This window comes from Narcine bancroftii, chromosome 6, assembly GCF_036971445.1.
Source record: "Narcine bancroftii isolate sNarBan1 chromosome 6, sNarBan1.hap1, whole genome shotgun sequence".
NCBI classification, from domain to species: domain Eukaryota; kingdom Metazoa; phylum Chordata; class Chondrichthyes; order Torpediniformes; family Narcinidae; genus Narcine; species Narcine bancroftii.
Window position 1 is genome coordinate 173,233,658 of NC_091474.1, and position 26,613 is coordinate 173,260,270.

The window sequence follows — 26,613 nt, forward strand, 5'->3', positions numbered from 1 at the left end:
AATCAAGATGGCCAGATCTTGGAATAAAATATTTAGATATTCACATGCAATCAGATTTGGAAAAATGGAATATGTGCCTATTACTTTGATGGGGTAGAGTAAATTGTATTAAGATGCATGTTTTTTTTCCCATATACAATATTTATTCCATCCAATTTCTGCAATTTTTTTTAAAGGAATTAAATGTTTGTGTTAGAAATTTTTTTAAGGAAAGGAAAAATGGCCAGGGTTTCTTCGGAGAAATTGACGTGGAAATATGACTTAGGAAGTTCATAAATCTCCAATTTTATTAATTATTATAAAGCAACACAGTTGAGATTTATTAATGTAATGTTCCAACATGGGAAACACAGAACTCGATAAAATAGGAGAAACTGATCCACAGCATTTTATTTATAATGGAATGCAAGGTGGTTAATAGCAAATAAACATCCATGATGAAATATTTTATTGAACTTTGAAATAAAATTGATAAGAGATTGGAGGAAGAGATTTAATATCTAGAAGAATACATTTACTTCAAAATAGGCTTATTCCATTTTCTATGGAAAACTAATTTTTAAAAATTTTGCAAAATGATGGTATTAAGAAAATTAAAGATTGTTTTGAAGCTGAGAAATGTATTACTTTCAGTAGAAAGAATGGAAAATTTATGATATTGGAAAATACAAAATTTTATTATCAAAGATTTTTTTGTGAAATTATTGGCTAAGATTCAGTATTACCAACAGAGACAGAAGTAGAATTAATTTTAAATAATAGGGATGTAAAGAAATTTATTTCAGAGATGTACAAATTATTACAAAAGGCTTGAAAAGGAGTTCATAAATCAAGACGTAAATGGGATGTAGATTTAAATATGCAAATAAATGAAAGGAGACGGATTTAGATATGTAGAGTATGTAAAGCACAATAAATGTGAGAAGATATCCGTTAGTTCAGCATAATTTTATTCATCACTTACATTTAACACCACAAAAGTTACATAATATGAATTATATTTATTCAGATTTATGTTTTAGATGTGAACAAGAAGTTCGTACTTTTTGGCATTTGACTTGACAATTAAACCTTAACATATAACATAACATAACAATTACAGCACGGAAACAGGCCATTAGGCCCTTCTAGTCTGCACCGAACCAAACACCCCTTTCTAATCCCACCTCCCTGCACAATGCCCATAACCCTCCATCTTCTTCTCATCCATATACCTGTCCAACCTTTTCTTAAATAATACAATTGACTCCGCCGCCACTATTTCTCCCGGAAGATCATTCCACACAGCTACCACTCTCTGAGTAAAGAAGTTCCCCCTCATGTTACCTCTAAACCTCTGCCCCTTAATTCTTAACTCATGTCCTCTTGTTTTAAACTTTCCTCCTCTTAACGGAAATAGTCTATCCACATCCATTCTGTCTATCCCTTTCATAATCTTAAATATTTCTATCAAATCCCCTCTCAACCTTCTACGCTCCAAAGAATAAAGACCCAATCTGTCCAATCTCTCCCCATACTTCAGATGCTTAAACCCAGGCAACATTCTGGTAAACCTTCTCTGCACTCTCTCCACTCTGTTTATATCCTTCCTATAATTAGGCGACCAGAACTGCACACAGAACTCCAAATTAGGCCGCACCAACGTCTTATACAATCTCAACATCACCTCCCAACTCCTATATTCCATGCAATGATTGATAAAGGCCAGCATACTAAAAGCCTTCTTCACCACCCTATTCACGTGAGTTTCTACCTTCAGGGAACGATGTACCGTCACTCCTAAATCTTTCTGCTCTTCTGTATTCCTCAATGCTCTCCCATTTACCACATATGTCCTATTCTGATTCTTCTTACCAAAATGAAGCACCTCACACTTATCAGCATTAAATTCCATCTGCCATTTTTCAGCCCACTTTTCTAAGCAGCCCAAATCCCTCTGCAATCCTTGAAAACCTTCTTCATTATCCACTATTCCACCTATCTTAGTATCGTCTGCATATTTACTAATCCAATTCACCACCCCATCATCTAGATCATTAATGTATATAACGAACAACAATGGGCCCAATACAGATCCTTGAGGCACACCACTGGTCACCGGCCTCCAACCTGACAGACAATTATCCACTACCACTCTCTGGCCTCTCCCTTTCAGCCAATGTTCAATCCATTTGACTATCTCAAAATTTATACCTAAAGACTGCACCTTCCTAACTAACCTTCCATGTGGTACCTTATCGAAGGCCTTACTGAAGTCCATATAGACAACATCCACTGCGCTACCCTCATCCACATTCCTAGTCACCTCTTAAAAAAATTCAATCAGATTGGTCAAACATGACCTTCCTCCCACAAATCCATGTTGAGTGCTCCTAATCAGACCCTGTCTATCCAGATGTTTATAAGTACTATCTCTAAGAATTTTCTCCATTAATTTACCTACCACAGACGTCAAACTTACAGGCCAATAGTTGCCAGGCTTCCTCCTTGAATCCTTTTTAAATAACGGAACCACATGCGCAATGCGCCAAACCTCCGGCACTATCCCAATATCTAATGACATTTGAAAAATTACCACCAGAGCCTCTGCTATTTCCTCCTTCACTTCTCTCAATGTCCTGGGGAAGATCCCGTCTGGTCCCGGAGACTTATCCACCTTTATATTCTTCAAAAGCCTTAAAACTACACCTTTTGTAATCTCTATATTCCCCATATTTACCCAATTTGCTATTTTTATCCCACATCTCCCAATATCCTTCTCCTTAGTGAATACCAAAGAAAAGAAACTGTTCAATATCTCCCCCATTTCTCTAGGTTCCACACACAGTTTTCCACTCTGATTTTCTAAGGGACCAATTTTGTCTCTAGCTTTCCTCTTACCATTAACATATTTGTAGAACTCTTTTGGATTAGTTTTCACCCTGCTTGCCATAGTTTTCTCGTACCTTCTTTTAGCTTTCCTAATTCCTCTCTTAAGATTCCTCTTACATTCAATGTATCTTTCAAACATCTCCTTAACTCCATGCTTCTTATATCTAATGTACGCCTCCCTTTTTCTTCGAACCAAGTTTCCAATATTCCTTGAAAACCACGGCTCTCTCAAACCTTTTGCCCCTCCTTTTAACCTAACAGGAACATAAAGCTTTTGCACTCTCAAAATCTGATCTTTAAAAGACTTCCATCTCTCTACTACATCCTGCCCATAAAACAAATTGTCCCAATGCACACCCTGCAAGTCCTTTCGCATCTCCTCAAATCTAGCTTTTCCCCAATCAAGAACCTCAATCCTTGGCCCTGATTTCTCTCTTTCCATAATGACATTGAAGCTGATGGCATTATGATCACTGGACCCGAAGTGCTCGCCAACACTAACCTCCGTCACTTGACCCATCCCATTTGCCAACAGTAGATCTAACACTGCTCCTTCTCTGGTCGGCACCTCTACATATTGTTGTAAAAAACTATCTTGCACACATTTCACAAACTCTAACCCATCCATTCCTTTCACAGAATGTGTTTCCCAATCTATATGTGGAAAATTAAAATCTCCCATAATTACAACCCTGTGCTTATCACAAATATCTACTATCTCCCTACAGATTTGCTCCTCTAGGTCTCGGTCCCCTCCGGGTGGTCTATAATACACCCCTACAAGTGTAACCTCTCCTTTCCTACTCCTCAGTTCCACCCAAATAGCCTCCGTGGATGTGCCCTCTAATCTATCCTTCCTAGGCACCGCTGTAATATTTTCCCTGACAAGCAATGCAACCCCACCTCCTCTTGCCCCTCCGACTCTATCACACCTAAAACAACGAAACCCAGGGATATTCAGTTGCCAATCACATCCCTCCTGCAACCATGTCTCACTAATCGCTACCACATCATACTTCCAAGTATCAATCCACACCTTCAGCTCATCCACCTTTTTTACAATACTCCTGGCATTAAAATATATGAATTTCAGGGATTTCCCATTTTTTAATCCCTGTTTTCCCTCATCTTTAAGAACAACATTATTTACTTTTCCTGCCAATTGCCCTTCATCTTCTTCCAGAGCATTTCCCTTCTCTATCACCTGCCCATCCATATTCAAATACTTACTACAAACTTTCATTGTTTGCATTCTAACCTTCTCCTTACTGCTCTGTACTATTTTGTTCCCTCCCCCCAACCATTCTAGTTTAAAGGATCCTGAGTAGCCCTAGCAAATACCTCTGCCAGGATTCTGGTCCCCCTGGGATTTAAGTGTAACCCTTCCTTACTGTACAGGTCACATCTCCCCCAAAAAAGGTCCCAGTTATCTAGAAACTTAAAACCCTGCCCCTTACTCCACCCCTTCAGCCACGTGTTAATCCTCCACCTCATTCTATTTCTATTCACACTGTCACGTGGCACAGGGAGTAATCCAGAGATTACCCCCTTTGCGGTCCTTCTTTTTAACTCCCTACCTAACTGCCTGTACTCACTTTTAGGACTCACTTTTTAAGCCTTTTTGGCTTGATTTGGGTAATTTATTAGAATGAATAACTGGAGTAGGATTCCCACAAGATCCAATGTTATTTTTATTGGGGGATGTTAAAGGAATTAAACCTAAATCAAAATTGAATATGTATCGTTAAATTTGTTCAAATTGCTTTGGCAATAGCTAAAACTTAAAAGTCGGATATTGATTTGGGAATGGATAGATGACATTCATAAGTTCAGAGATGTATTCCACTTGAGAAAATTACTTATAATTTGAGATAAATATCATACTTTTTGTGAAATATGGAGCCCATATTTACAAATGATTGACACTGTTATACTTTTTCTTGACCAGATCCTCAATACCTTTGTTCATTCAGAGTTCCCTAATCCTGCCAGCCTTCCCTCTAACAAGAACCTGCCTTTGCAATCTCTTTTTTTTAAGCCTCCCACTTGCCAGATATTCCTTTACCTGCATAAGGCCTCTCCCAATCAATTAACAAGATCTTGCCTCATGCTATCAGTTTGCCTTGCCCCAATTAAGGACTAACGTTTGGGCCAAGTCTATCTTCTTCCATAACTATTTTAAAACTAATAAAGTTATAATCACAAGTTGCATGTTTTGACTGAAATTCATATCCATAAACAACTGTGTGACACTGATGACACAAGACATATGTGGCAAGGGATGAATACCATAACAGATCATAAAACTAACTTGCGAGGCCTTCCTTCTGGACAGACTAAACATCCATGATAGTTCGATGAGAAGAACAGGCTGATGCCAAAGAAAGCTCCATATCTCCCTGCATAGCTGCATCTGAGGGGAGAATATCCCTATCCAAGGAGAACCCACACAAAGCAGCAGGATCAGTGGACACACCTGGTCAGGTACTGAACGACTGCGCAGATCAATTGACAGGTATTTATGGACATCTTCTATACCTCACTGCAGCAGCCCATCATCCCCGAGGATTTCAAGACAGCCACCAAAGAGGGAAACAATAACAGGCCTCAATGACTACCAGCCCGTGGCACTGACCTCCACCATTATGAAATGCTTTGTGTGTCTGGTGATGGATTGCACCTCCCAGAGACACTGGACCCATTTCAATTCACCTATAGAAGAACTGATGATTATAGCCTTGTCCCTCTGCTCTGTCCTGACCCACCAGGAGAATAACGCTGCTGTTCATCAATCAGTTTGGCATTTAATATAATTCCACAAGAGGCTGGCGAAGAAGCTGTCCTCGCTGCAACTTAACACCCCTCTCTGTAACTGAATTCTGGACTTCCTAACAGAAAGACCATATACCATTCAGGTAGGTAGCTGCGCTGGATGGGTCACGTCTCCAGAATGGAGGACCATCGCCTTCCCAAGATCGTGTTATATGGCGAGCCCTCCACTGGCCACCGTGACAGAGGTGCACCAAAGAAAAGGTACAAGGACTGCCTAAAGAAATCTCTTGGTGCCTGCCACATTGACCACCGCCAGTGGGCTGATAACGCCTCAAACCGTGCATCTTGGCGCCTCACAGTTTGGCGGGCAGCAACCTCCTTTGAAGAAGACCGCAGAACCCACCTCACTGACAAAAGGCAAAGGAGGAAAAACCCAACACCCAACCCCAACCAACCAATTTTCCCTTGCAACCGCTGCAATCGTGTCTGCCTGTCCCGCATCGGACTTGTCAGCCACAAACGAGCCTGCAGCTGACGTGGACTTTTTACCCCCTCCATAAATCTTCGTCCGCGAAGCCAAGCCAAAGAAGAAGAAGAGGTAGCAGAACGATGAGCATCGCCATATTGAGCACTGGCGCACCTCATGGTTGTGTGCTCAGCCTGCTCCTGATCACACTGCTAACCCATGACTGCATTGCCAGATTTAGCTCTAATAAAGTCATAAAGTTTGCAGATAGCACAACAGTAGTTGGCCTCATGAGTAACAATGAGGAGTCATACGACAGAGAAGAGGTGAAAAATCATGAGATATAGTGCGAGAATAACAACCCAAGTCTCAACGTGGATAAGATTAAGGAGATGATATTTGGCTTTAGGAGGACCAGGAATGACCATCCCCCACTACGCATAAATAACTCCGTAGGGGAGAGAGTAGAGAGCATCAAGTTCCTTGGAATCCATTTGTCTAACTGCACTTCCTGAGAAGACTGAAGTTGGCAAGGCTACCGGCCACCATCATGTCAGCCTTCTACAGGAGCTCTATCAGAGCAATCTGGTCAGATGCATCACAGTGTGATACAGTTGCTGTAGAGAAGTGGATCAAAGGACTACAAGAATGGGAGAGAAAAATCACTAGGGTCTCCCTCCCATTGATGTGATCTACCGAGAAATTGTCTGAAGAGGGCACAAAATTGTTGAGGACCCCTACCACCCTGCACATAGCACCTTTCAGCTATTCCCGTCGGGAAAGTGATGCAGGAGTATTTGAACCCGCACCACCATACTGAGAAACAGCTTCTTCCCATGGGCAATAAGAATGCTGAACAACAAAATGAACAGCTCACACTAAACACTATGTACATTTGTCCTGCATATGTATTGCTTGTCTATATGTGTGTTATATCTGGTTGTGGGTTTGCATGTTTTTCACTAAGGATCGGAGAACACTTTCGTCAGGTCATTCTTGTGCAATCGATGATAAATAAACTTTAAATTATGTTAATATCAAAATTTTGCAATCTGATAACATGTCCATCTGTGGAACCATAAAAAGAAACTGAAAAATTCACATCCTACTAAGAATCCATACTCTGAATGAACCAAATCTACAAATGTATAATTTGTCACTTACCTTGCATGTGCTCATCCAGTTCGAGAGAAACACCTACGTCACAGATCTTAATGGTCTCAAAGTCTTCTTTAATGACTATATTGCATGATTTAATATCTCCATGTAACAATCTCTTCTCATTGTGCAGGTACTGAAAGTGTCAAAAATCAAGTATTTAATTTCCTGAGAGTTACCACTCCACAAAATGGAATTTATTTATTGGTCCATAAATCCAGACTTTCTACAAACTTTTCTTATATGAATTTAAAAACTGGACAAGACAGAACATTTCATTAATCCAGTTGGATCTCACATAGAAACATAGAAGATAGGAGCAGGCGTAGGTCATTCGACCCTTCGAGCCTGCTCCGCCATTCAACGAGATCATGGCTGATCTTAAAGTTCAGTACCCCGTCCCCGCCTTTTCTCCGTAACCTTTAATACCCTTATACTGAAGAAATATATCTAATTCCCTCTTAAATATATTTAATGAACCTGCCTCTACTGCCCTTTGTGGCAATGAATTCCACAGATTCACCACCCTCTGGGTAAAGAAATTCCTCCTCATCTCGGTCCTAAATGGTTTGCCTATTATCCTCAAACCATGGCCCCGGGTTCTGGATTTTCCCATCATTGGAAACATCCCATCTGCATCCATTCTGTCCAGTCCTGCCAGAATTTTATATGTCTCTATGAGATCCCCTCTCAATCTTCTAAACTCCAGCGAGTACAATCCCAATTTGCGCAATCTTTCCTCATAAGTCATTCCTGCCATTCCAGGTATCAGCCTGGTGAATCGCCTCTGCACTCCCTCCATTGCAAGAACATCCTTCCTTAGATAAGGTGACCAAAACTGCACACAATACTCCAGGTGTGGTCTCACCAAGGCCCTGTACAGCTGCAGTAAGGTATCCTTGTTCCTATACTCAAAAAGGCCAATATACCATTTGCCTTTTTAACCGCCTGCTGTACCTGTATGCTTGCCTTCAGAGACTGGTGTACAAGTACCCCTAGGTCTCTCTGCACTTCCCCATCTCTTAATCTATTGCCATTCAAATAGTAATCTGCCCTCCGGTTTGTATTACCAAAGTGGATAACCTCACATTTATCCACATTGTAGTGCATTTGCCATGTATCTGCCCAGTCCCTCAATTTATCCAAATCACACTGGAGCTTCCTGACCCCCTCTTCCGTGCACACAACCCCTCCTAGCTTAGTGTCATCTGCAAATTTGGAGATATTACATCCAATCCCCTCATCCAGATCATTAATGTAAATTGTTAACAGCTGGGGTCCCAGTACAGATCCATGTGGCACCCCACTGGTCACCGCCTGCCACTCAGAAAACGAGCCATTTATCCCAACTCTGTCTTCTACCTGCCAGCCAGTTCTCAATCCACATCAATACTTTGCCCCCAATCCCATGAGCCTTGATTTTGTAAGCCAGTCGTTTATGTGGGACCTTATCGAAGGCCTTTTGGAAGTCCAGGTACACCACATCCACTGGCTCTCCCCCATCTATTTTACCTATCACCATCTCAAAGAATTCCAATAGATTTGTCAAGCACGATTTACCTTTTTTAAATCCATGTTGACTCCGTCCGATCCCTTCTCTGCTAGTCATATGCTCTGCTATTACATCCTTAATAATGGATTCCATCATTTTGCCCACTACTGATGTAAGGCTCACTGGCCTATAATTCCCCGGTTTTTCTCTACCCCCCTTTTTAAATAGTGGGGTAACATTAGCTACCCTCCAATCCATGGGTACTGATCCTGAGTCTATCGAGTTCTGGAAAATAATTCTTAAAGCATCTGCTATCTGAATGGCCACTTCCTTAAGTACCCTAGGATGTAGATTATCAGGCCCTTGGGATTTATCTGCCTTCAATCCCATCAATTTCCCCAAGACCATGTCCTTAGAGATACTGATTTCTTTCAGTTCCTCCCTTGCATTAGTCTCTATGTTTCCCAACATCCTTGGGAGGTTATTTGTATCCTCTCTTGTAAAAACAGAACTAAAGTAAGAATTTAATTGGTCTGCCATTTCCTTATTCCCCATATTATATTCCCCTTGATTCCGACTGCAAAGGACCTACTCTGGATTTCACCAATCTTTTCCTCTTGACATATTTATAAAAGCTTTTGCAGTCGGTTTTTATATTTGCTGCAAGCTTACTTTCGTAATTTATTTTTGCTCTCTTGATTAATCCCTTTGTCCTCCTTTGGTGCATCTTGAACTGCTCCCAGTCTTCGGCTGTGGTACTTTTTTTGGCCAATTGATATGCTCTCTCTTTGGACCTAATGCTGTCTCTAATTTCCCTTGTTATCCACGGTTGAGTCACCTTTTTTGGTTTATTTTTATGCCAAACCGGTATAAACGATTTTTGCAATTTCTCCATTAGATCTGTGAATGCTTTCCATTGTCTATCCACAGTCAACTCCCCCGTAAACACCACCCAATCAATCTTACTCAACTCCCGTCTCATACCATCATAATTCCCTTTATTTAAATTCAGTAAATGAAAAGCAAAATGTTTGAAAAAGCAATGTTGTTGCATTTTTCAAGAAAAGCAGGTAAGAAATACAGTGTAGCTTAGCAATTTTAATGAGCCAAGGTATGACAGAAAATAAAAAATTACATTTACCATATGGAGCATATCAAATTGTTCAAATCAATATACAAGACCATAAGACATTGTGGGAAAAATAGGCTATTCAGCTCCTTAAGTCTGCCCATGAGCTGAACCATTTTCCACTCAGCCCCACCACCTGACCTTCTCCCCACAAGCTTTGATGCCCTGGCTAATCAAGAACCTATCAATCTCTGCCTTAAATACACCCAATGATCTGGCCTTGACAACTGCCTGTGGCAACAAATTCCACAGATTTACCACCCTCTGGCTAAAGAATTCTGTGTCAGAAGTTGTGCCCTTTTGCCCTTGTCCTTTCATATATGATCAAGCAAAAGTATGTTATGACAAAATACAAGAACCCATTTATTAATCATTAGGATAGCAAAAAAAACAAGATCTATCCACAAATCAAACATATGACAATAAAACATATAATCTGACATCCTCAGGATTTGTAGAGTTAAATCTGCTAATTTACTGGATTATCAGATGTTACTTCTACTCCCTCCATAGATTGTCATTTCTCTTTTTTAAAAAAAGTTTTAAACAGTACAAGTTTTTAAATGAACTGTGATTTTAAAGGGAGTGTAAAACAGAATCCACAAAGCTTCAATTTGAATGTTTCAGCTCATAAATCAAGCTTCAAGATTCAATTTATTGTCATGTAATGAAACAGTATCATATTACACAAAACTGCTTTTGCCTAATGTAAGGCAGACAGATTTGCCATTGGCAGAAATTGCCCGAAGCATCTCTTACAGTCTGAGAAAGAGAAGCAAAAGAGAGCCCCCTTCACCCCCAAGTGTCTGTAGATTCAACTCCCTGCTTCCACAGCCTCCTCAGTCACAGAGTTTAGTCCAAACCAGTGACAGCCCAAGCTCCAGATCCGAACTTCCAACATAGTGAGGAACCCTTCAGTGCCTTCAGCACCCCAGTTCTGATACCTGGTACACCTTCAGCTAGTTTCGACCCAGTCTCTAGCAGTCTGCAGCCCAGTGTGAGTCCCCCGACAGCAGTCTCCAGCAGCCTGATCTGGCTGCAAAACAGCCCACATTTCCGACCATGGTGGTCAAAACAGACCATATTCCGAGGAATATATGACAGATCCTATAAGAATGCATGTTTACAGAAACAGAATCTAATGCCCTTCGAAGTGAACCAAATACCAATCCATCAGAACGTTTAACACTTGGAAGAGGGATTATTTGAGCTTTACAATATGTGCTTCTATTGGACGCAAAGCAAAGCATGGCAAGTTTGAGGAGTATGGATTGGATAGTAAAAGTGGACAGATCCCACTCAACATGAGTTTCCTATCACACAAGTAAAAACCAGACGAGCAGATAAATTTGTCTCACAATGCACAGACGAATTAGGACATCAAAATGTTGATAACATCAATATGTAATATTAATATAATACTTGAATTATTATCCACATTTTAGTGCAACATTTAATATGAAATATGAAACCTAGTACTTTGATGCAGAAACACCATATTTTGTAAAATTTGGGCTAACATTTCCCACAGATTTTTATTAGTAACTTCCCTCTCCCATCAATTTAACTGAAAACATCAGTGCATAACGACTATTTACTCATCGTATTCACTGACACATTAATTGAACCATACTAGACTGAACAAAATCAAACTTTATGGGTCAGTAACCAAGACATATTGAAGGTGGGAGAATCTGGATCAACAATCTGCTGAAGGAACTCAGCAGGTTGAGCAGATCAGTAGAAGAAAAAGGACTGTTACTTGTTTTGGGCTGGAAACCTTCATCAGGACTGAGAGTGTAGAGCAGAGAGAGCTGGTTAATGTGGAGGGTTTGGACAAGGGTCTGTGGACAACAGAGGGTTGAAGGATAAGAGATAAAGGCAGTTGACTGGCAGGTGCCAAAGGGAGAGAGAGGCAAAAGGAAACAAAGGAGTCAGCTGAAAGATGAGTCACGCACGGATGAGTGACACTTAGAGATGTAACCCGATAAGAAAAGGTGACAATATGGTATAATGAGAGCTGTTGGGGAAGAAATATTAAGGGACAGATGGGACTTGACAGGTTCCTCTTGCAGTTTGCTTTTTGCCATAATTTAAGGTGAATAATGGAGAAGAGACAGGATCTTAAAATCTAGAATGCCTGAAAAAATGTGAAGGTAGCAGAATGAATGATTCTCAGAAAAAAAATTGAATACACATTTGCAAAAGCAAAACACTTTCTATGAGAGGAAATACGATAGACTGATTTTTTATCTCCTTACCATAAAAAATAGGGCTCAAATCATTAATCTAGTATCCTAACTAGTACATTATTGTACCTTTAATCCATAAGCCACATGTAAAGCTACTTTGAGGATGGTAGAAGCAGGAAAAGGTGCTTTGCCATTTTCGTTCCTTTCCTCTATCAGATCATTCAAAGACTTTTCTCCTCCAAACTCCATAGCCAGGCATAGCGTTCCATCATTTGCTTTAGTAAAAGCTCGGTATCCTGAGATCAAAATTTCAGGTAAGATACAAATCTACAAAAGTAGTTCTTTCAATCTAATAAAAATCTTACAGCAAAGTCTACACTCAATCTGAAAAATGACCTTACCCCAAGTAAATAATAGCACGAGTAAATGAGAGACATTTTAAAATGAAATAGTGAGAAGTTAATTTCTTTGGCTTGGCTTCGCGGACGAAGATTTATGGAGGGGTAATGTCCACGTCAGCTGCAGGCTCGTTTGTGGCTGACATGACCGACGCGGGACAGGCAGACACGGTTGCAGCGGTTGCAGGGGAAAATTGGTGGGTTGGGGTTGGGTGTTGGGTTTTTCCTCCTTTGTCTTTTGACAGTGAAGTGGGCTCTGCGGTTTTCCTCAAAGGAGGTTGCTGCCCGCCGAACTGTGAGGCGCCAAGATGCACGGTTTGAGGCGATATCAGCCCACTGGCGGTGGTCAATGTGGCAGGCACCAAGAGATTTCTTTCGGCAGTCCTTGTAATCTGGTCCTGGTTTTATCAAGTCATAGCAGTAACAACATGCCATAGACAAGCAATAACTTAAGCTACCTGTGTTGACAATAGTTGAGCATTTTAACAAGAAAGTCAGAAGCATTGTTTACTTTCCTTTGAAAGTTGAAATCTTCTACAGACCCTCAATGAGATTCCTGAATGATCAATGAACCCTGCCTTACTTTGACTTTTCAAACAATAATTTTATTTATTTTTTGTAAGGTTTATATGAATATTTGCGCTGTGATGATGCCACAAAATAACACATTTTGTGTTATAAGTTCTGATTCTGATCGTGAAAAAACTCAGCTGACAAGTTTGTCTGGTCATGTCTCTCCCAAATAAACAAAAACTGCACAATATTTTGGGGTTCTACAAGGGCACTTTATAAGTTTGTAGGTGATCTATTTTTGATACTTAAGGTCAAGGTTAACTTGTGGAGTACATCACGTGACGTGGTAGAGCCAGGAAAGTGAAAATATAATTCTCCCAGGAATTAGTTAAAAAAAGTGCCAAATAAGCAAAGTACTCTAAACCAAAATAGTAGAAAACTGCTCAAGAACTGTTTTATAATGATCTGAGAATGTCACCCAAGAAAGGAAAGTCGCTGGCCTGTCAGGAAAGCAATGAGAACATCCACAAGAGTAAGAAAGAAGACCCACTGCTTTGATGGATCTGGAAGTTGGGGTGAGAGCTCCTCTCTGGGCGAGTCAGGCCCCTATAGGGACTGCTAGACACTCTGCAGGACCATCACAGTCGCTTCTATGGGAAGATGGCGTCAAAGACGTTGAATTGCTCATGCACTGGAAGACGCACTTATGCCGATCAGAATTTCGAGATGTCATTGTTTTGCTGGCTCCAACAAGTTTCAACTCTTACAACACAGGCCATCAATGAAGATGAAGAAGATCAGGAGGAAGAAGAAACAAAGCAAGTGAAAGTTTCCAAAGACAAAGGTAGGAAACTTAAACGGCAAGAAGATTGTACAAATGCGGAATTATTAAAAGCTGAGAGATGAGAGAAAAAATGAAAAATTCAAATAAACAGATGAAGAAATACTTTGCTATTGTTTATAAAATGCAAAATAAATTGGATAGCATGAATGAAAGTATTAAAACTGCAGATTGGTATGGAGGAGGTACAGGACAGAATGGGGAAATGGAGCTATCGAAAAGAAGCAACTTACTAGAAAACTATAGTAGAAGAAACAATATTAAAATTGTTGGTCTTAAAGAAGGTGAGGAAGGTGGTGCTCTGGTAAGATTTTAAGGTCTGGGAGCAGATAAATTTGAAGATATTATTTAAATTGAAAGGGCACATAATGCTTTGAGACCTCAGCCACCACCAGATCAGAAACCAAGATCTATATTGATAAAATGCCTTCATTATCAAGATAGAGAGAAAATATTAGCAATAGCAGTACAAGGAGCTAGAGTGAGAAAAGTTACACTGGAATTACATGGAAACAAGATCTTTTTCTATCCTGACATAAGTTTGGAATTGCTGAAGAGAAGAAAATAATTTAACAAGGTGAAGCAGGCCTTATGGTAAAAAGGTTACAGATTAGTCCTGCGTCAACTTGCCACTTTGAAGATTTTCTTGCAAGGAGGAGAGAACAGGTTCTTCACAGATTATGTCCACGCAGAGGAATTTGTGAACACGTTGGCAGCTAATCAGCAGGCAGGAACATGAATATGCCTTGAATAACAAAGAGTAGGTTTTCAGTTTTCTTTTTTCATTAAATGAAAGGTGGACATATATGGTAAACATATATGGACTGACGACTATCGAGTTATTTAGAGGGGGGTAATCTGCTATTTTTACTTATATTTCTTTTTTGAATTTTATAACATGATTGTAAATTGATTTGTATAACTTTTTCTTCTTTTACCTGCATTGCCGAGGATGTGGTAGATGACAAATATTCAAATTGTCGAGGAGGTGCAAGGAGAGAGGTGAAGAGGAATTATCAGTGGACGTGGATTAAATTAAATATCAATAAGCAACACACTGAGTTTTTAAAGTTTTAATATTAATGGGCTACATGGACCTGCGAAGAGAAAAAGAATACTGACACATATATAAAAAAAATTAGAGTAGATATAGCTTTTTTTCAAAAAACTCAATTAATTGAAAGAGAGCATCTGAAATTAAAAAGAGACTAGGTGGGGTAAATCACAGCTTCTTTGTTTAACTCAAAAACAAAGGGATTAGCAATCTTGATAAAGAAGACCCTTTCAGTCAAGATACAGAATATAGTAATTGACCCTGCAGGGAGATATGTTATTGTACATTGTCAATTTTTTTTCTCAGAGTTATGGACTCTTATGAATATATATGCACTGAATGTGGATGATGAAAAATTTATACAAGAAACATTTCTCAACTTGGCAGAAGCACATGAGAATATATTAATAGGTGGCGATTTTAACTTTTATTTAGACCCAGTCTTAGATAGATCAACTAGTCATAACAAGGGCAAAGCAACTTTGACGTTAATGAAAGACTTGAATTTAATAGATGCTTGGAGAAGAATCCATCCAAGATAGAGGGAATATTTGTTTTATTCACATAGATATGATTCTTATTCAAGGATAGATTTTCTTAACATCAGGTAGAATTAAACAAGTTGATTAAAAAGCAAGAATTTTATTGGATCATTCCCCTTTGTTAATGACAGCTCCAATGTCGGATAAAGAGAATCAGTTTATAGATGGAGATTTAGCTCAATTATATTAAAAAGACCAGACTTTTGCGATTTTGTCAGAAAGCAAATTCAAATATTTTTTGAGATTAATTCTAATTTGGTTAAATTATACTTCTAAAATTAAGAAGGATTATATGAAAGAGATAGAACAATTGGAGAAAGTGATCATATATTTAGAATAAAAGATGTGCAAAGGTGGACTTCTGAGGAGAAACGTAAATGATTTATTAATAAGAAACTTCAATCTACAGTAATACATTACAAACATATAGAACAGAGAAAGCAATAATGAGGACAGATATCATGAGCTAGGTGAGAGGGCCCATAAGGTCCTCTCTTGGCAGTTGAAAACAGAGCAAGTCTCAAGAATAATGAATGCAATTAAGATGGATTTGAATGTGACTACTTACGAACTTCAAGAAATTAATGAAGTTTTTAAGCAATTTTAATCTAAGTTATATCAATTAGAGTCGCAAAGAGATGTTAATAAGATAGAAGACTTTTTGACACAAATAAGGTTACCAAGGTTAAGTTTGGAAGAGCAAGTGGAACTGGATGCCCCCTTCACCCTAACAGAGGTGAGGGAAGTATTGAGCTCATTACAAAGCAATAAATCTCTAATAGAAGATGGTTTCCCGACCGAGTTTTAGAAAGAATTTAAGGATTTGTCGATCCCTCCTTTTATGGAGGTATTAGGCCAGGCAGCGGAAACACACTCTCCCAGAATCTTTTTCTACATTGATAATAACAGTAATACAAAAAAGATAGGGTCCCTTTAAAACCATCGTCATATTAATGCAGGTTACAAGATAATTGCAAAAATTTTAGCAAATAAGCTGACAATTTTTTTTAACCAAAGCTGATAAATATGGATCAGATAGGATTTGTAAAAAAAAAAGACAAAGTCTGTGGATAATGTGCACAAAAGAGGGGAGATTTAAGTGTGGCAGTGGCTTAAGATGAGGAAAAGGCGTTTGATAAATTAGAATGGGTTTTTTTTAAGGTAAAATTTGGGTTGGGAAAAATATTTGCAAATTGGATCAGAGCTTTTTATAAATTAACCTAAAGTTGTAACAAATGGACAGGCTTCTGCACCATTTCAGTTTAGTAGATCTAGTAGACAAGTACATCCATTATCACCAGTTTTGTTCATTCTAGCGATAGAACCACTTGCAGAATCGATCTGATCTGACCTTGATATTAAGGGATTTAAAGTTAATTGAGAAGAATATAAAATTAATTTATTTGCTGATGATGTTTTGATTTATTTGACAGAGCCGGAAAGTTCGATATGCAAATTATATTTAAGATTGGAGGAATATGGGAAAGTGTCAGGCTATAAAATAAATTGGGACAGAGGTGAAATTATGTCCCTCACTTTAGGGGATTATACTCAGTGCCAAAGAGACACCCAATTTAAATGGTCAGCAAATGGAATAAAATATTCAGGGATACAGGTAGACAATAACTTAAATAATTTATATAAATTGAATTATTCACCTTTACTTAAGAAAATAGGAGAAGATTTGAATAAGTGGATGGTGTTGCCAATAATATTATTGGGCAAAGTTAACTGTGTTAAAATTAATATATTACCTAGAGTACAGTATCTCTTTCAAACACTGCCAATTTTGTTGCCACAAAAGTAACCCCCCCCCCAATAATTAAATAAATATATAAGAAAGTTTCTCTGGAAGGATAAGATGTCAAGTGTTTCTTTAGATAAATTAACATGGAAATTTGAGTTAGGAGGCCTACAGCTTCCAAATTTTAAAAATTATTACAAGTTGGCTCAAATGAGGTTTCTTGCTTAATTTTTTGAAGAGCAAGAGAAGTTGGCATGGATTAAAACAGAAATTGATAAAATACCAGAAGACTTTATATATAAATGGCAACCAAAATTAATATCGGGTGAGAGGGAACCCCTTTGTTGAAACATTTGATTAATACCTGGAATAAGATCAACACTGAAACTGGAACGGGGGTGGGGTGTTGTGTTATCTAAAATGCCTCTGACTCAAAATCGACTTATTCCATTTACAATGGATAATCAATTTTTAAATATTTGGTCTCGTAAAGGAATTAGATAAAAAGATTGTTATGAAGAAGGAAAATTTAATGTCATTTGAACAATTAAAAAATAAATCTGGGATACAAAACAATGTACTTTTTTGTTATTAATAATTAAGGGCATATTTAAGAGATAAATTGGGTCCAACAATGTAATTACAGAAATGTAGTGATGTGGGGAAGTTGATTCGTAATAGACATATAAAGAAATTTACTTCAGCTATATACATTTTATTGCAAAAGGGAACTCATAAGCAGGAGATGCATAGGTCTAGAGAGATGGGAGTCGGATTTAATTAATATTGATGAACAAAATTGGTCGGAGTTAAGCCGAGACAGTACGACAAATACAATAAATTTTAGATACAGATTAATCTAACTTTCTACATCAATTATAACTTATGCGGCAGAAATTAAATAGATTGAAGTCAAATCTAACAGATCAATGTTTTAGATGTGGCCAAGAGATAGGTATTTCTTCACATTCTACTTGGTCATGCCCTAAAGTGAGACCTTTTTGGATAAACTTGGACACTTTTTTTTAAGAACAGGTTACAGGAATTAAATTTCCACAAAATCCAATGTTGTTTTTATTAGGTAATACTGTAGGGATAAGATCAAAATTGAAATTAACTGTATACCAAAAGAATTTGTAAAGGTTGTGTTAGCAGTAGCAAGAAAATGTATAGCAGTAACATGGAAATCGGGCTCTCATCGAGGTATGGAGATGGAATGCAGAAATAGATAGCGGCGTTCCTTGAAAAGATTACTTATAATTTAACAATAGGATGTATTTTTGAAAAATTATCCCCCGTATTTACAAATTGCGGGAATTAATTTATAGAAAATTTCCCTAAACTTTGAGAACCTTGTTAACCTTCTTGGAAGAATTAAAAATGTAAATGGTTAGAACTGTGTGATGGGAAGTGTCTTCTTGGCAATCAGGTTTCTTTACTTTCTTTTTAATTTCTTTTCTTGTTTTTTTTTCTTATTATTTATTTCTTTATTTGGAGAATTTTTGGTGGAGAGGGGGTTGGAGTTTTTTTTTATACCATCATGTATAATGGAACTGACATTAATATTTAATTATTGAATTTTGCTATTAGTACATGTATGGATAAAAAAATATTAAAAAAGGTTAACTTGCTTTTTTTAAAGAAAAAAATTAGGCTCAGTGAAAGTAATATTCCAATCCAGTAAAAGAAAAATACATTAATTATAACCTATTGAAACAGTAATACTACTGTTCTTCAACATATAGAAATATTATATCTGAATAATTAGTCTCTTTGGGTCTACTGACAGAATAGTACAATTATGAGTACCATGCACACCAGAGACCTAGTACTCCATTTTCCAATTTTGCCATATATTTTTGATGATGCTAATGGTGGTGAATGCATGTTCAATTTTATTTTCTTTTGAATAAACTATTGCACAAATCTCTCTATCTATACACACATACATTCGCATGTATATGTATACACACACACAATAAACATACCAACAATATTGGGATGCTCAAGATCTTTTAGGCGTTTGGCTTCTTGCTGAAGTCTCTCTTGGTAAACACTTTTCTGCTTCACATTACACTTGGTATTAAGCTTTTTCACAGCCCATGGAGAATTTGATTTGCCCGTGGGGGATCTAGGCACAACATACGTTATGTAAACAAACAACCTCAACATAACTGCTTTATATTCTAATTCCATCCCACTATGCAGCCATGATGTTGCAAACTCGTGTCTTGTTTTCAATGTTGGAAATACCACATATATTTAAAATACCAAACATTTCACCAATTTGGACCTTTTTAAAGGTAGTTTACTTTTATTACCACTAATCTCAAGTCTTAACAGTTTGAAAAATGTGGTTAAAAAGAATATATGTGTTAGAAGTTATTGAAATTGATGCAAAGTTATTCAGTATATACTAATTGGAGGTTGAATATTTGTTTCAAGGATGAGATGTTTTTGTTACATGTATGCCCGAGAAACAGATCTGATAGAGGCATTTAAAAATCATGAAGGGTACCAACAATGTAGGTAGAGGGAAACGGTTCCCATTTATGGAGGAGTCAAAAACCAATTTGAATGGAGTTCATTAATAAAAATAAGTTGAAATTAAGAAAAGATTTTTGAATATGGTGAGACAAGGGTCTGGAATGAAGAATCAGCAATAGCACTGATAGAAATTTAATTTTTAGCACATAGTATTGAGTTTCTTCTCACTTATTTTACTCATCTCCCTCCCAACCACTCCAACCTAGATCCCCCTTCCCCACTCAATGCCACTCCTTTGGTTCTTCCCCCACCCTCTCCCCACCGGATTCTTCCACTCTCTCCTCTTCCCAATCTTCTCCCCCTGTCCATCATATCCACCTGCTTGGATGTGCATCCTCTTTACACTGCTCTTATGCACTCTCTTCAGTTCTGAAGAAGATTTTTTTTTAACTCAAATTTCCCCCAATCATGATGCCTGACCTCCGGAGTTCCTCCAGCAGATGGCATTTAGCTAAAGTTGGATATGCATCCATTTGGAAAAAAAATGGCAAGCTTTTATGAAGAGGGCAAGGTAGTGGGTCTACCTGGATTGCTCTTACCCTAGAATACAAAGAAATAACATTGGAAACTCAGATGGACAGGCAGTACATGTGCAAAGGAAAAGCTAACATATCAAATCAGAGACCCTTTATTAGAATTACTTTTAGAGTCATGCAAACAGATCACTTGGAATTCTTCTGTGCAATAACAATTCTTTGTAAATAATCTGAATATTTCTGAAAATGCCAGCACAGAATTTTCCCACTTATCTGTCGGGAAGTTTAGGAAATCAGTTTGAGAATTTTCTATAACGCAGACTTGATACAGGCTCAATAACTTCATTCGCTACTGTCTCAGGTAACTAGGATTTATCTGAATTAACAAATGTTTTTCACTGTTTTGTTTTCCACTATTTTGTTTATTTAATTTCAATAATACTAGATATTTTAATTGCCATGTGAGGATTTCTGAATGTCTTTATCATTTAAACTCTTAGTTTTGGCAGGATATATTTCTGGAGATTCTGCTTGTCAAAGCTGTCAAAGCATTCTACATACAGCTGGATGGTCTTAAGCTCCACAGAGCCTCTCTGATCTGGTTGGAACTGACTTCAAGTGCTAGATTGGTTTCTTGCTTCCAGTCTAAGTTCAATGGAAACATAATAGGAGAGGGAGCAATGATTGCAAGCAATTTGCCACTTCCAGAAAATTCTGGGCCAAGATTTTATGACCAGGTATCAATGGAATCAATTAAAACCTATATTTTGAACTTGGAAAGCAGCATGTAATCAACACATAGGATGGATGGACAACATTGTGCAAGGACTGAGATTCATTTCTCTTATCAATTTTTCAAAGTAACAGAATGGATAGTGTTTTTTTTTTACAAATAGATTCCACCCCCCTCCACCTCAAACATAGTTATCCCAAAGAAACAAAAGTGCAGATGCTAAAATTTCAATCAATCAAGATGATGGTGGAATATATTGAGTCAGGGAGCATCCATGGGTAGGGATGGTCAGTTAATATTTTATAAATTGTTTGATAAAAATAAGGTGAGCACATTGAGGTCCTTCTTAACTAAATTATAGACTACGTGCAGTATCTGAAGGCAGAATGATTTTAAATAAATATTGATATATACTGATACAAATTATATGGAAATGGGTCATTATTTTGCAGGCATATCTTTTGGGAGTGGGGGAGGAGAAAAATAAATTTCTTGATGTTTTTCAGTACCAGCCTGTAGATTGCTGCCAGTATTCAAATGTCGTCACTCAGAAAATTCTGGTTGTACAATTGCATTAACAAACTGCATACAAAATCCATTGAAAGTGTTCTAATAGCATTTTGAGCAAATTCACATTTTGGTCAGTTTCTAATTAAAATAATTTGAGGAATGTCTTAAAAAAAAATGGGGTGACAGTTTAGAATGGCAGAAAAAAACAATACTGACTACTAGAAAATTAGATTTAATTGGTGCTTATTTTTCTTTTTGGTAATTATTCAATTGGCAGTAGAGAATTGAATAGAATGATGAGATGACAGACAAGGATAAATTTGGTTTTGTTATACAACATTAAACAATTTCTGGAAGTATGCCTTTATGTAGTTTGATATTCACAAAGATAATACTAGCACTGGGTAACAGAAGATGAAATGATTGATCTTCACTGATATTTACTTTGCTCGTCTCATTTTTTGTACTGCTCAGTTGTTGAAACATTGCCTGTTTTGCTTGGTAATATTGTTATTGGTATCAGTACTATTATTTGTTGAAATTCTAGAAGATGTGAAGCATTGAACCATGGTTCCTATAATCCTTCTAATTATCCAGTAATTTGACTGGCTTCCCAGGAGAGAGAAATCCACAAAGCATTGTTTCATTTGCAAATTTTCATTCTCTCCAAATGTTCTGCACAGCCTCCAAAGCCAGTATATCCTTCCTCAAGCAGACCAGAACTGCACCCAGTACTCCAGGTGTGGCCTCACCAGCACCCTGTACAATTAGAGCATAACCTCCCTGCTCCTAAATTCAATCCCTCTAGCAACAAAGGCCAGCAGTCCATTTACATTCCTGATAGAGCCTGCTGCACCTGCAAATCATAAACAGGATATTGGTTATAGTAAGCCTGCATTCAAGGGGGTGGACTCACTGGAGTTAGCTTTTGTTAATTCTTCATTGCCAACCACACCTTTCCAATTGTTCATGACTTTTCTCATTGGAAGAGCACCATCAATAGATTTGGAGGATTACAGGATCTTAACAGTATCCTCCAAATGTATGGACAGGATAGGTAAATCATTGTTGGGTCTGATTGCACCTAACCAGTTCTGGTGGGTGGGCCACATCAAGTGAGCCGGTTACCAAAGGAAGCATCTACTCTGGGCTCTTTGGAAATGTTTTCCAAAAGAACAAAGAAAACATCAGAAGGATTCTCTTAGAGTCTCCTTGAAAATTAGTAACATCCTTGAAGAATTTTGGGAATTCCTGGCTTGTGACCTCTCAGAATGAAGGAATATACTAGAAATCAACGAATTTCATTGTACTTAGGGCGGCTCAGTGAACCAGCTATTGAAGATGCTGTCTCACATCTCCAGTGATGAAGGTGCAAACCTGATCGCTATGGCTACATGGGTTTCCTTTGGGTGCCCTGGACTCCTCCCACATCCCAAGTGTACAGATTGACGCCTGTAAATTGCTATTTGTTTAGTCAAGTGCTAAGGTCGCAGTGGTGTTGGGAATGTAGAGAGAATGTAATGGGTTAGGTAGGACTATACTAGTCCCTTTGGTCCACCCCACCAGCCTTCACATCCATCGCTGCATCAAATCCTGAGCAGATCAACTGGCTGAAGATTTTCCAGACATTTTCAATCTCTTGTTGCTACAGACTAAAGTATTTACCTGCTTCAAAGTGGCATTATATTGCTGACCAAGGATAGCAAGGTGACTTGTTTCAACAACTATCAGCTAGTGGCACTTGTGTCTACTGTGATTAAGTGCTTTGAGGGGTTGGTTACAGAGCAAATCAACTCCTGTCTCAGAAAAGATAGGAGCTCATTCAATTTGCCAGTTGTCACATCAAGTCAACAGCAGCTAGCTTGTTGGCCCTCCACTCTACATTAGACAAACTGGACCACAAGACACTACCATCAGATTGTTGTTCACTGACTACAGCTCTGTATTCAACACCATCATACCAGCAAAATGTATGATCAAACCAAGAGATCTGGGACGCTCTTCGTCTCTCTGCAACTCGATCTTTAACTTCAGCACAGATCCAAATCAGTGCAGATTGATAACATCACCTCCTCCACAATGACCATCAACATGAGCACTTCAAGACTGAATGCTTAGTCCTCTGTTCTCTTCCTGATACATGCATAGCCAATTTATCTCCAATGCAATCTATAAATTCAATGATGATGCCAGAGTTTTTGGCCAACAGAAATTGATGAGTCAAAATATAGGCTGAAGATCAATAGTCTTGTTGGGTGATGCCAGAATAACAATCTTGATCTCAATATCACCAAGGCCAAGAAACTTATAGGAAGGAGAGCCCAAGGGACCACATACCTGTCTTTATATGATGGGTGCAGAGAAGGTTAATACCTTCAAGTTCCTGAGAGTCCACTGAAGACTTCTCCTGGAGCCATCAATGCAATTCTGAAGAAAGCACACCAATACTTTCTAAGAAGTCAGAGATTTGGTGTGTGATTGAATACTTTACAAACTTCTACAGGTCATACTGTGGAAAGTAAATTGGCCTGGTTTGGTAATTTGAGTGCCCGTAAACGCAGAAGACTGCAAACATAACCAAGACCATCATAGGCTCCTACGTCACATCCATCAAAACATCTATGTGATGCTCTACTTCCATCATACCCCCGTCACCCTGGTCGCAACCTTTGGAAAGAAGGTATAGAAGCCTGAAGTCTATATTAGACTTTTGAACTCCCCTTACTAACCATAAACTACCCTGGGACCACAAAAAGTGCAATGTAGAATTTTTAAAATCTTGCATTAATGGTAATAGTGCATATTTATTTATTTATTTATCTATCTTTTAGAATGATTATCTCCTTTTGTATTGGCATAATTTAATACAAACCATTGCAGGTTTTTTTTCACATAACATACCCATTTGGCTACAAGTGAGAATTTTTGTACATGTTGAAGAATAGTTGACTAAGAATAATTGCAAAGCAAGGATGTCTATTGTAAATCAGGATACAAGATTTTTGAAAATCCTTTATGCTTATTTTGTTGAGGATTATTTCATCTCAGAAATAAGAGCTAGAATAGTTTCCAAGGAAATAAATTGAACTCAATTTGAAGAATAAATAAAGTTAGATTTGAATCTATTGCCTTTTTTATTGTTTTAAAGCAAGATGGAGCTTTTAGGTATTTTTAAAACATACAATTCTAAATGAATTTTTAATCTTTTAATTTACTGACCTTTTCATGAGATAAACATTAACGCCAGTGCCATAGCCCAGCTTCTTCATGAATGGAGAAGCAGGAATGACCAGTGAACACTTGTCATTAGAACCTACAAACAGATCAAAATTGAACAAATTAGCACTTTTCATTCTGAAAAATGTTACACAAATTTCAGTAAGTAACAAAATTGGTTTTGTATGAATGCACTTTGTGTTGCTCCACTTTTCCATCATTTGCAGACTTCTTGCTTACCAGCCACATATTTCCCCCCTCATCCCTTTCTGGTTTTCAGAAGGACCATTCTCTCTCCACGATTATTTTATTCACTCTTCCCTCTCCATACATCCATACTGCCCACCCTTGGCATTTTTTGTTGCACCAGTCCTGACACGTCTCCCCATAAAACCCCTTATCTCCATCCAAGGAGATGAACAACTCTTCCATATGAGGCAATTTCATATACAACTCCTCCAACATTGTCAACTACAGTTCGTACTTTCGTTGCAGTCTCCTCTACATCGTTGAGATGAAATGGAGACGATTCAACAACTTTACCAAGTACTTGCATTCTACAATCATGTGACAGCTGCAGATCCCAGTTGCCAGCCATTTTAAATCCCCTCCCAATCTTATAAATCCCCTCCCAATCTTACAAATCCCCTCCATTGCCAGGACAAGGCCAAATGTAACTTTGAATAACAGTACCTCACATTCTGCCTTGGTATTCACAACTCAACAACATGAACAATTTCAAATAACCCACCTCTTTATCCTCCAGTCACTTTCTCAATGTTTCAGATACACCTTGTCCTCTCACATGCATCCTTCAATCCAACACTCACTTTCCAGCCTCTGATACCCACTATTTTCACCTTCCTCACCTACCCACTAACCATACACTTGTTCACATCAGGCAATCCCTATTGCCCACCCACTTTTCCCTCCCTTCTCTATTGCACATTTTCCCTCTCCATCCTTTAATATTGTCTGTCTTCCTTCTCCACTCTTTAATATTGCCCATCTTACTTTTTTATGCCCTCAGTTCTGAAGCAAGTTTCAACCCAAAACATCAACTGTCCATTACTTTCCCTGGATGCTGCCTGATCCACTGAGTTCCTCCAGCAATTTGTTTTATTTTATTCAAGATGGTCTGACATGTTTTAATACTATACTACCATGTGTTCTTCTGAGAGCCTGATAAATTTAAATTCATACCTGATTGGGATTTCTTGCGTTCTTGCTGGCAAGGGGATTTGAAAGGGCAATCCTTTTCCATATTTATTACTTCAAACTGGAAGCTTCCCCACAAAGCTGAAGTGTATGCCTTTCAGACACAAGTAAGATAGAGGTCAGAGTTAGCCATAGCTGAGAAACCCATTCACTTTTAAAGGTTTCTATTAACAGTCAATAACCTACTGAGCAGGTTTTTACAAGGCATGAATATACAAAAAGCTAGGCACCTGTGATGTTGAAATGTTGGCTGACCTGCTGATTACCAGCACAAATCTTCAGACAACATGTGGCAATTTGTAATTTATGATAATTGTAATGTCTTTTGTCATATACATGGTACAATGTACATAGGCATCAACTTTCTTACTTGCTGGAGCTGAACAGGAACTTTTTAAAAAGTGTTTTAAATTAAATTTAGACATACAGCACGGTAACAGGCCCTTTCAGCCCATGGGCCCTTGCTGCCCAATTACACCCAATTAACCTATACCTCTGGTATGTTTTGAAGGGTTAGAGGAAACTGGAGCCCCCAGGGAAAACCCACACAGACAAGGAGAGAAAGTACAAACTCCTTACAGACAAGTGAGATTCAAAGCCTAGTCCTGATCGCTGGCGCTGTAACAGCATTGGATTAACTGCACCACCCTTTGTAAAAAAAATCAACAATAGTATACTTAATTGAATCAAAAAGAAACAATATTTAGTATTTGTAGTGGAGGAAAAAGGTGACAGCAATAG

At 38.1% G+C, this 26,613-nt stretch overlaps 1 protein-coding gene across 2 annotated transcripts in view; it reads right to left on the minus strand.

Annotated features, from left to right (window-relative positions):
- The window catches only part of pbk (PDZ binding kinase), a 45,249-nt gene that overhangs the window by 12,241 nt on the left and 6,395 nt on the right, over positions 1-26,613 (minus strand). For both annotated transcript variants that reach the window (XM_069888279.1, XM_069888280.1), the window contains exons 2-6: positions 25,858-25,966; positions 24,658-24,751; positions 19,161-19,303; positions 12,207-12,376; positions 7,274-7,403 (exon numbers count right to left, since the gene is read on the minus strand). In XM_069888279.1, coding sequence (XP_069744380.1) covers positions 7,274-7,403; positions 12,207-12,376; positions 19,161-19,303; positions 24,658-24,751; positions 25,858-25,966 — 646 coding nt within the window. The remainder of the gene's footprint in view (positions 1-7,273; positions 7,404-12,206; positions 12,377-19,160; positions 19,304-24,657; positions 24,752-25,857; positions 25,967-26,613) is intronic.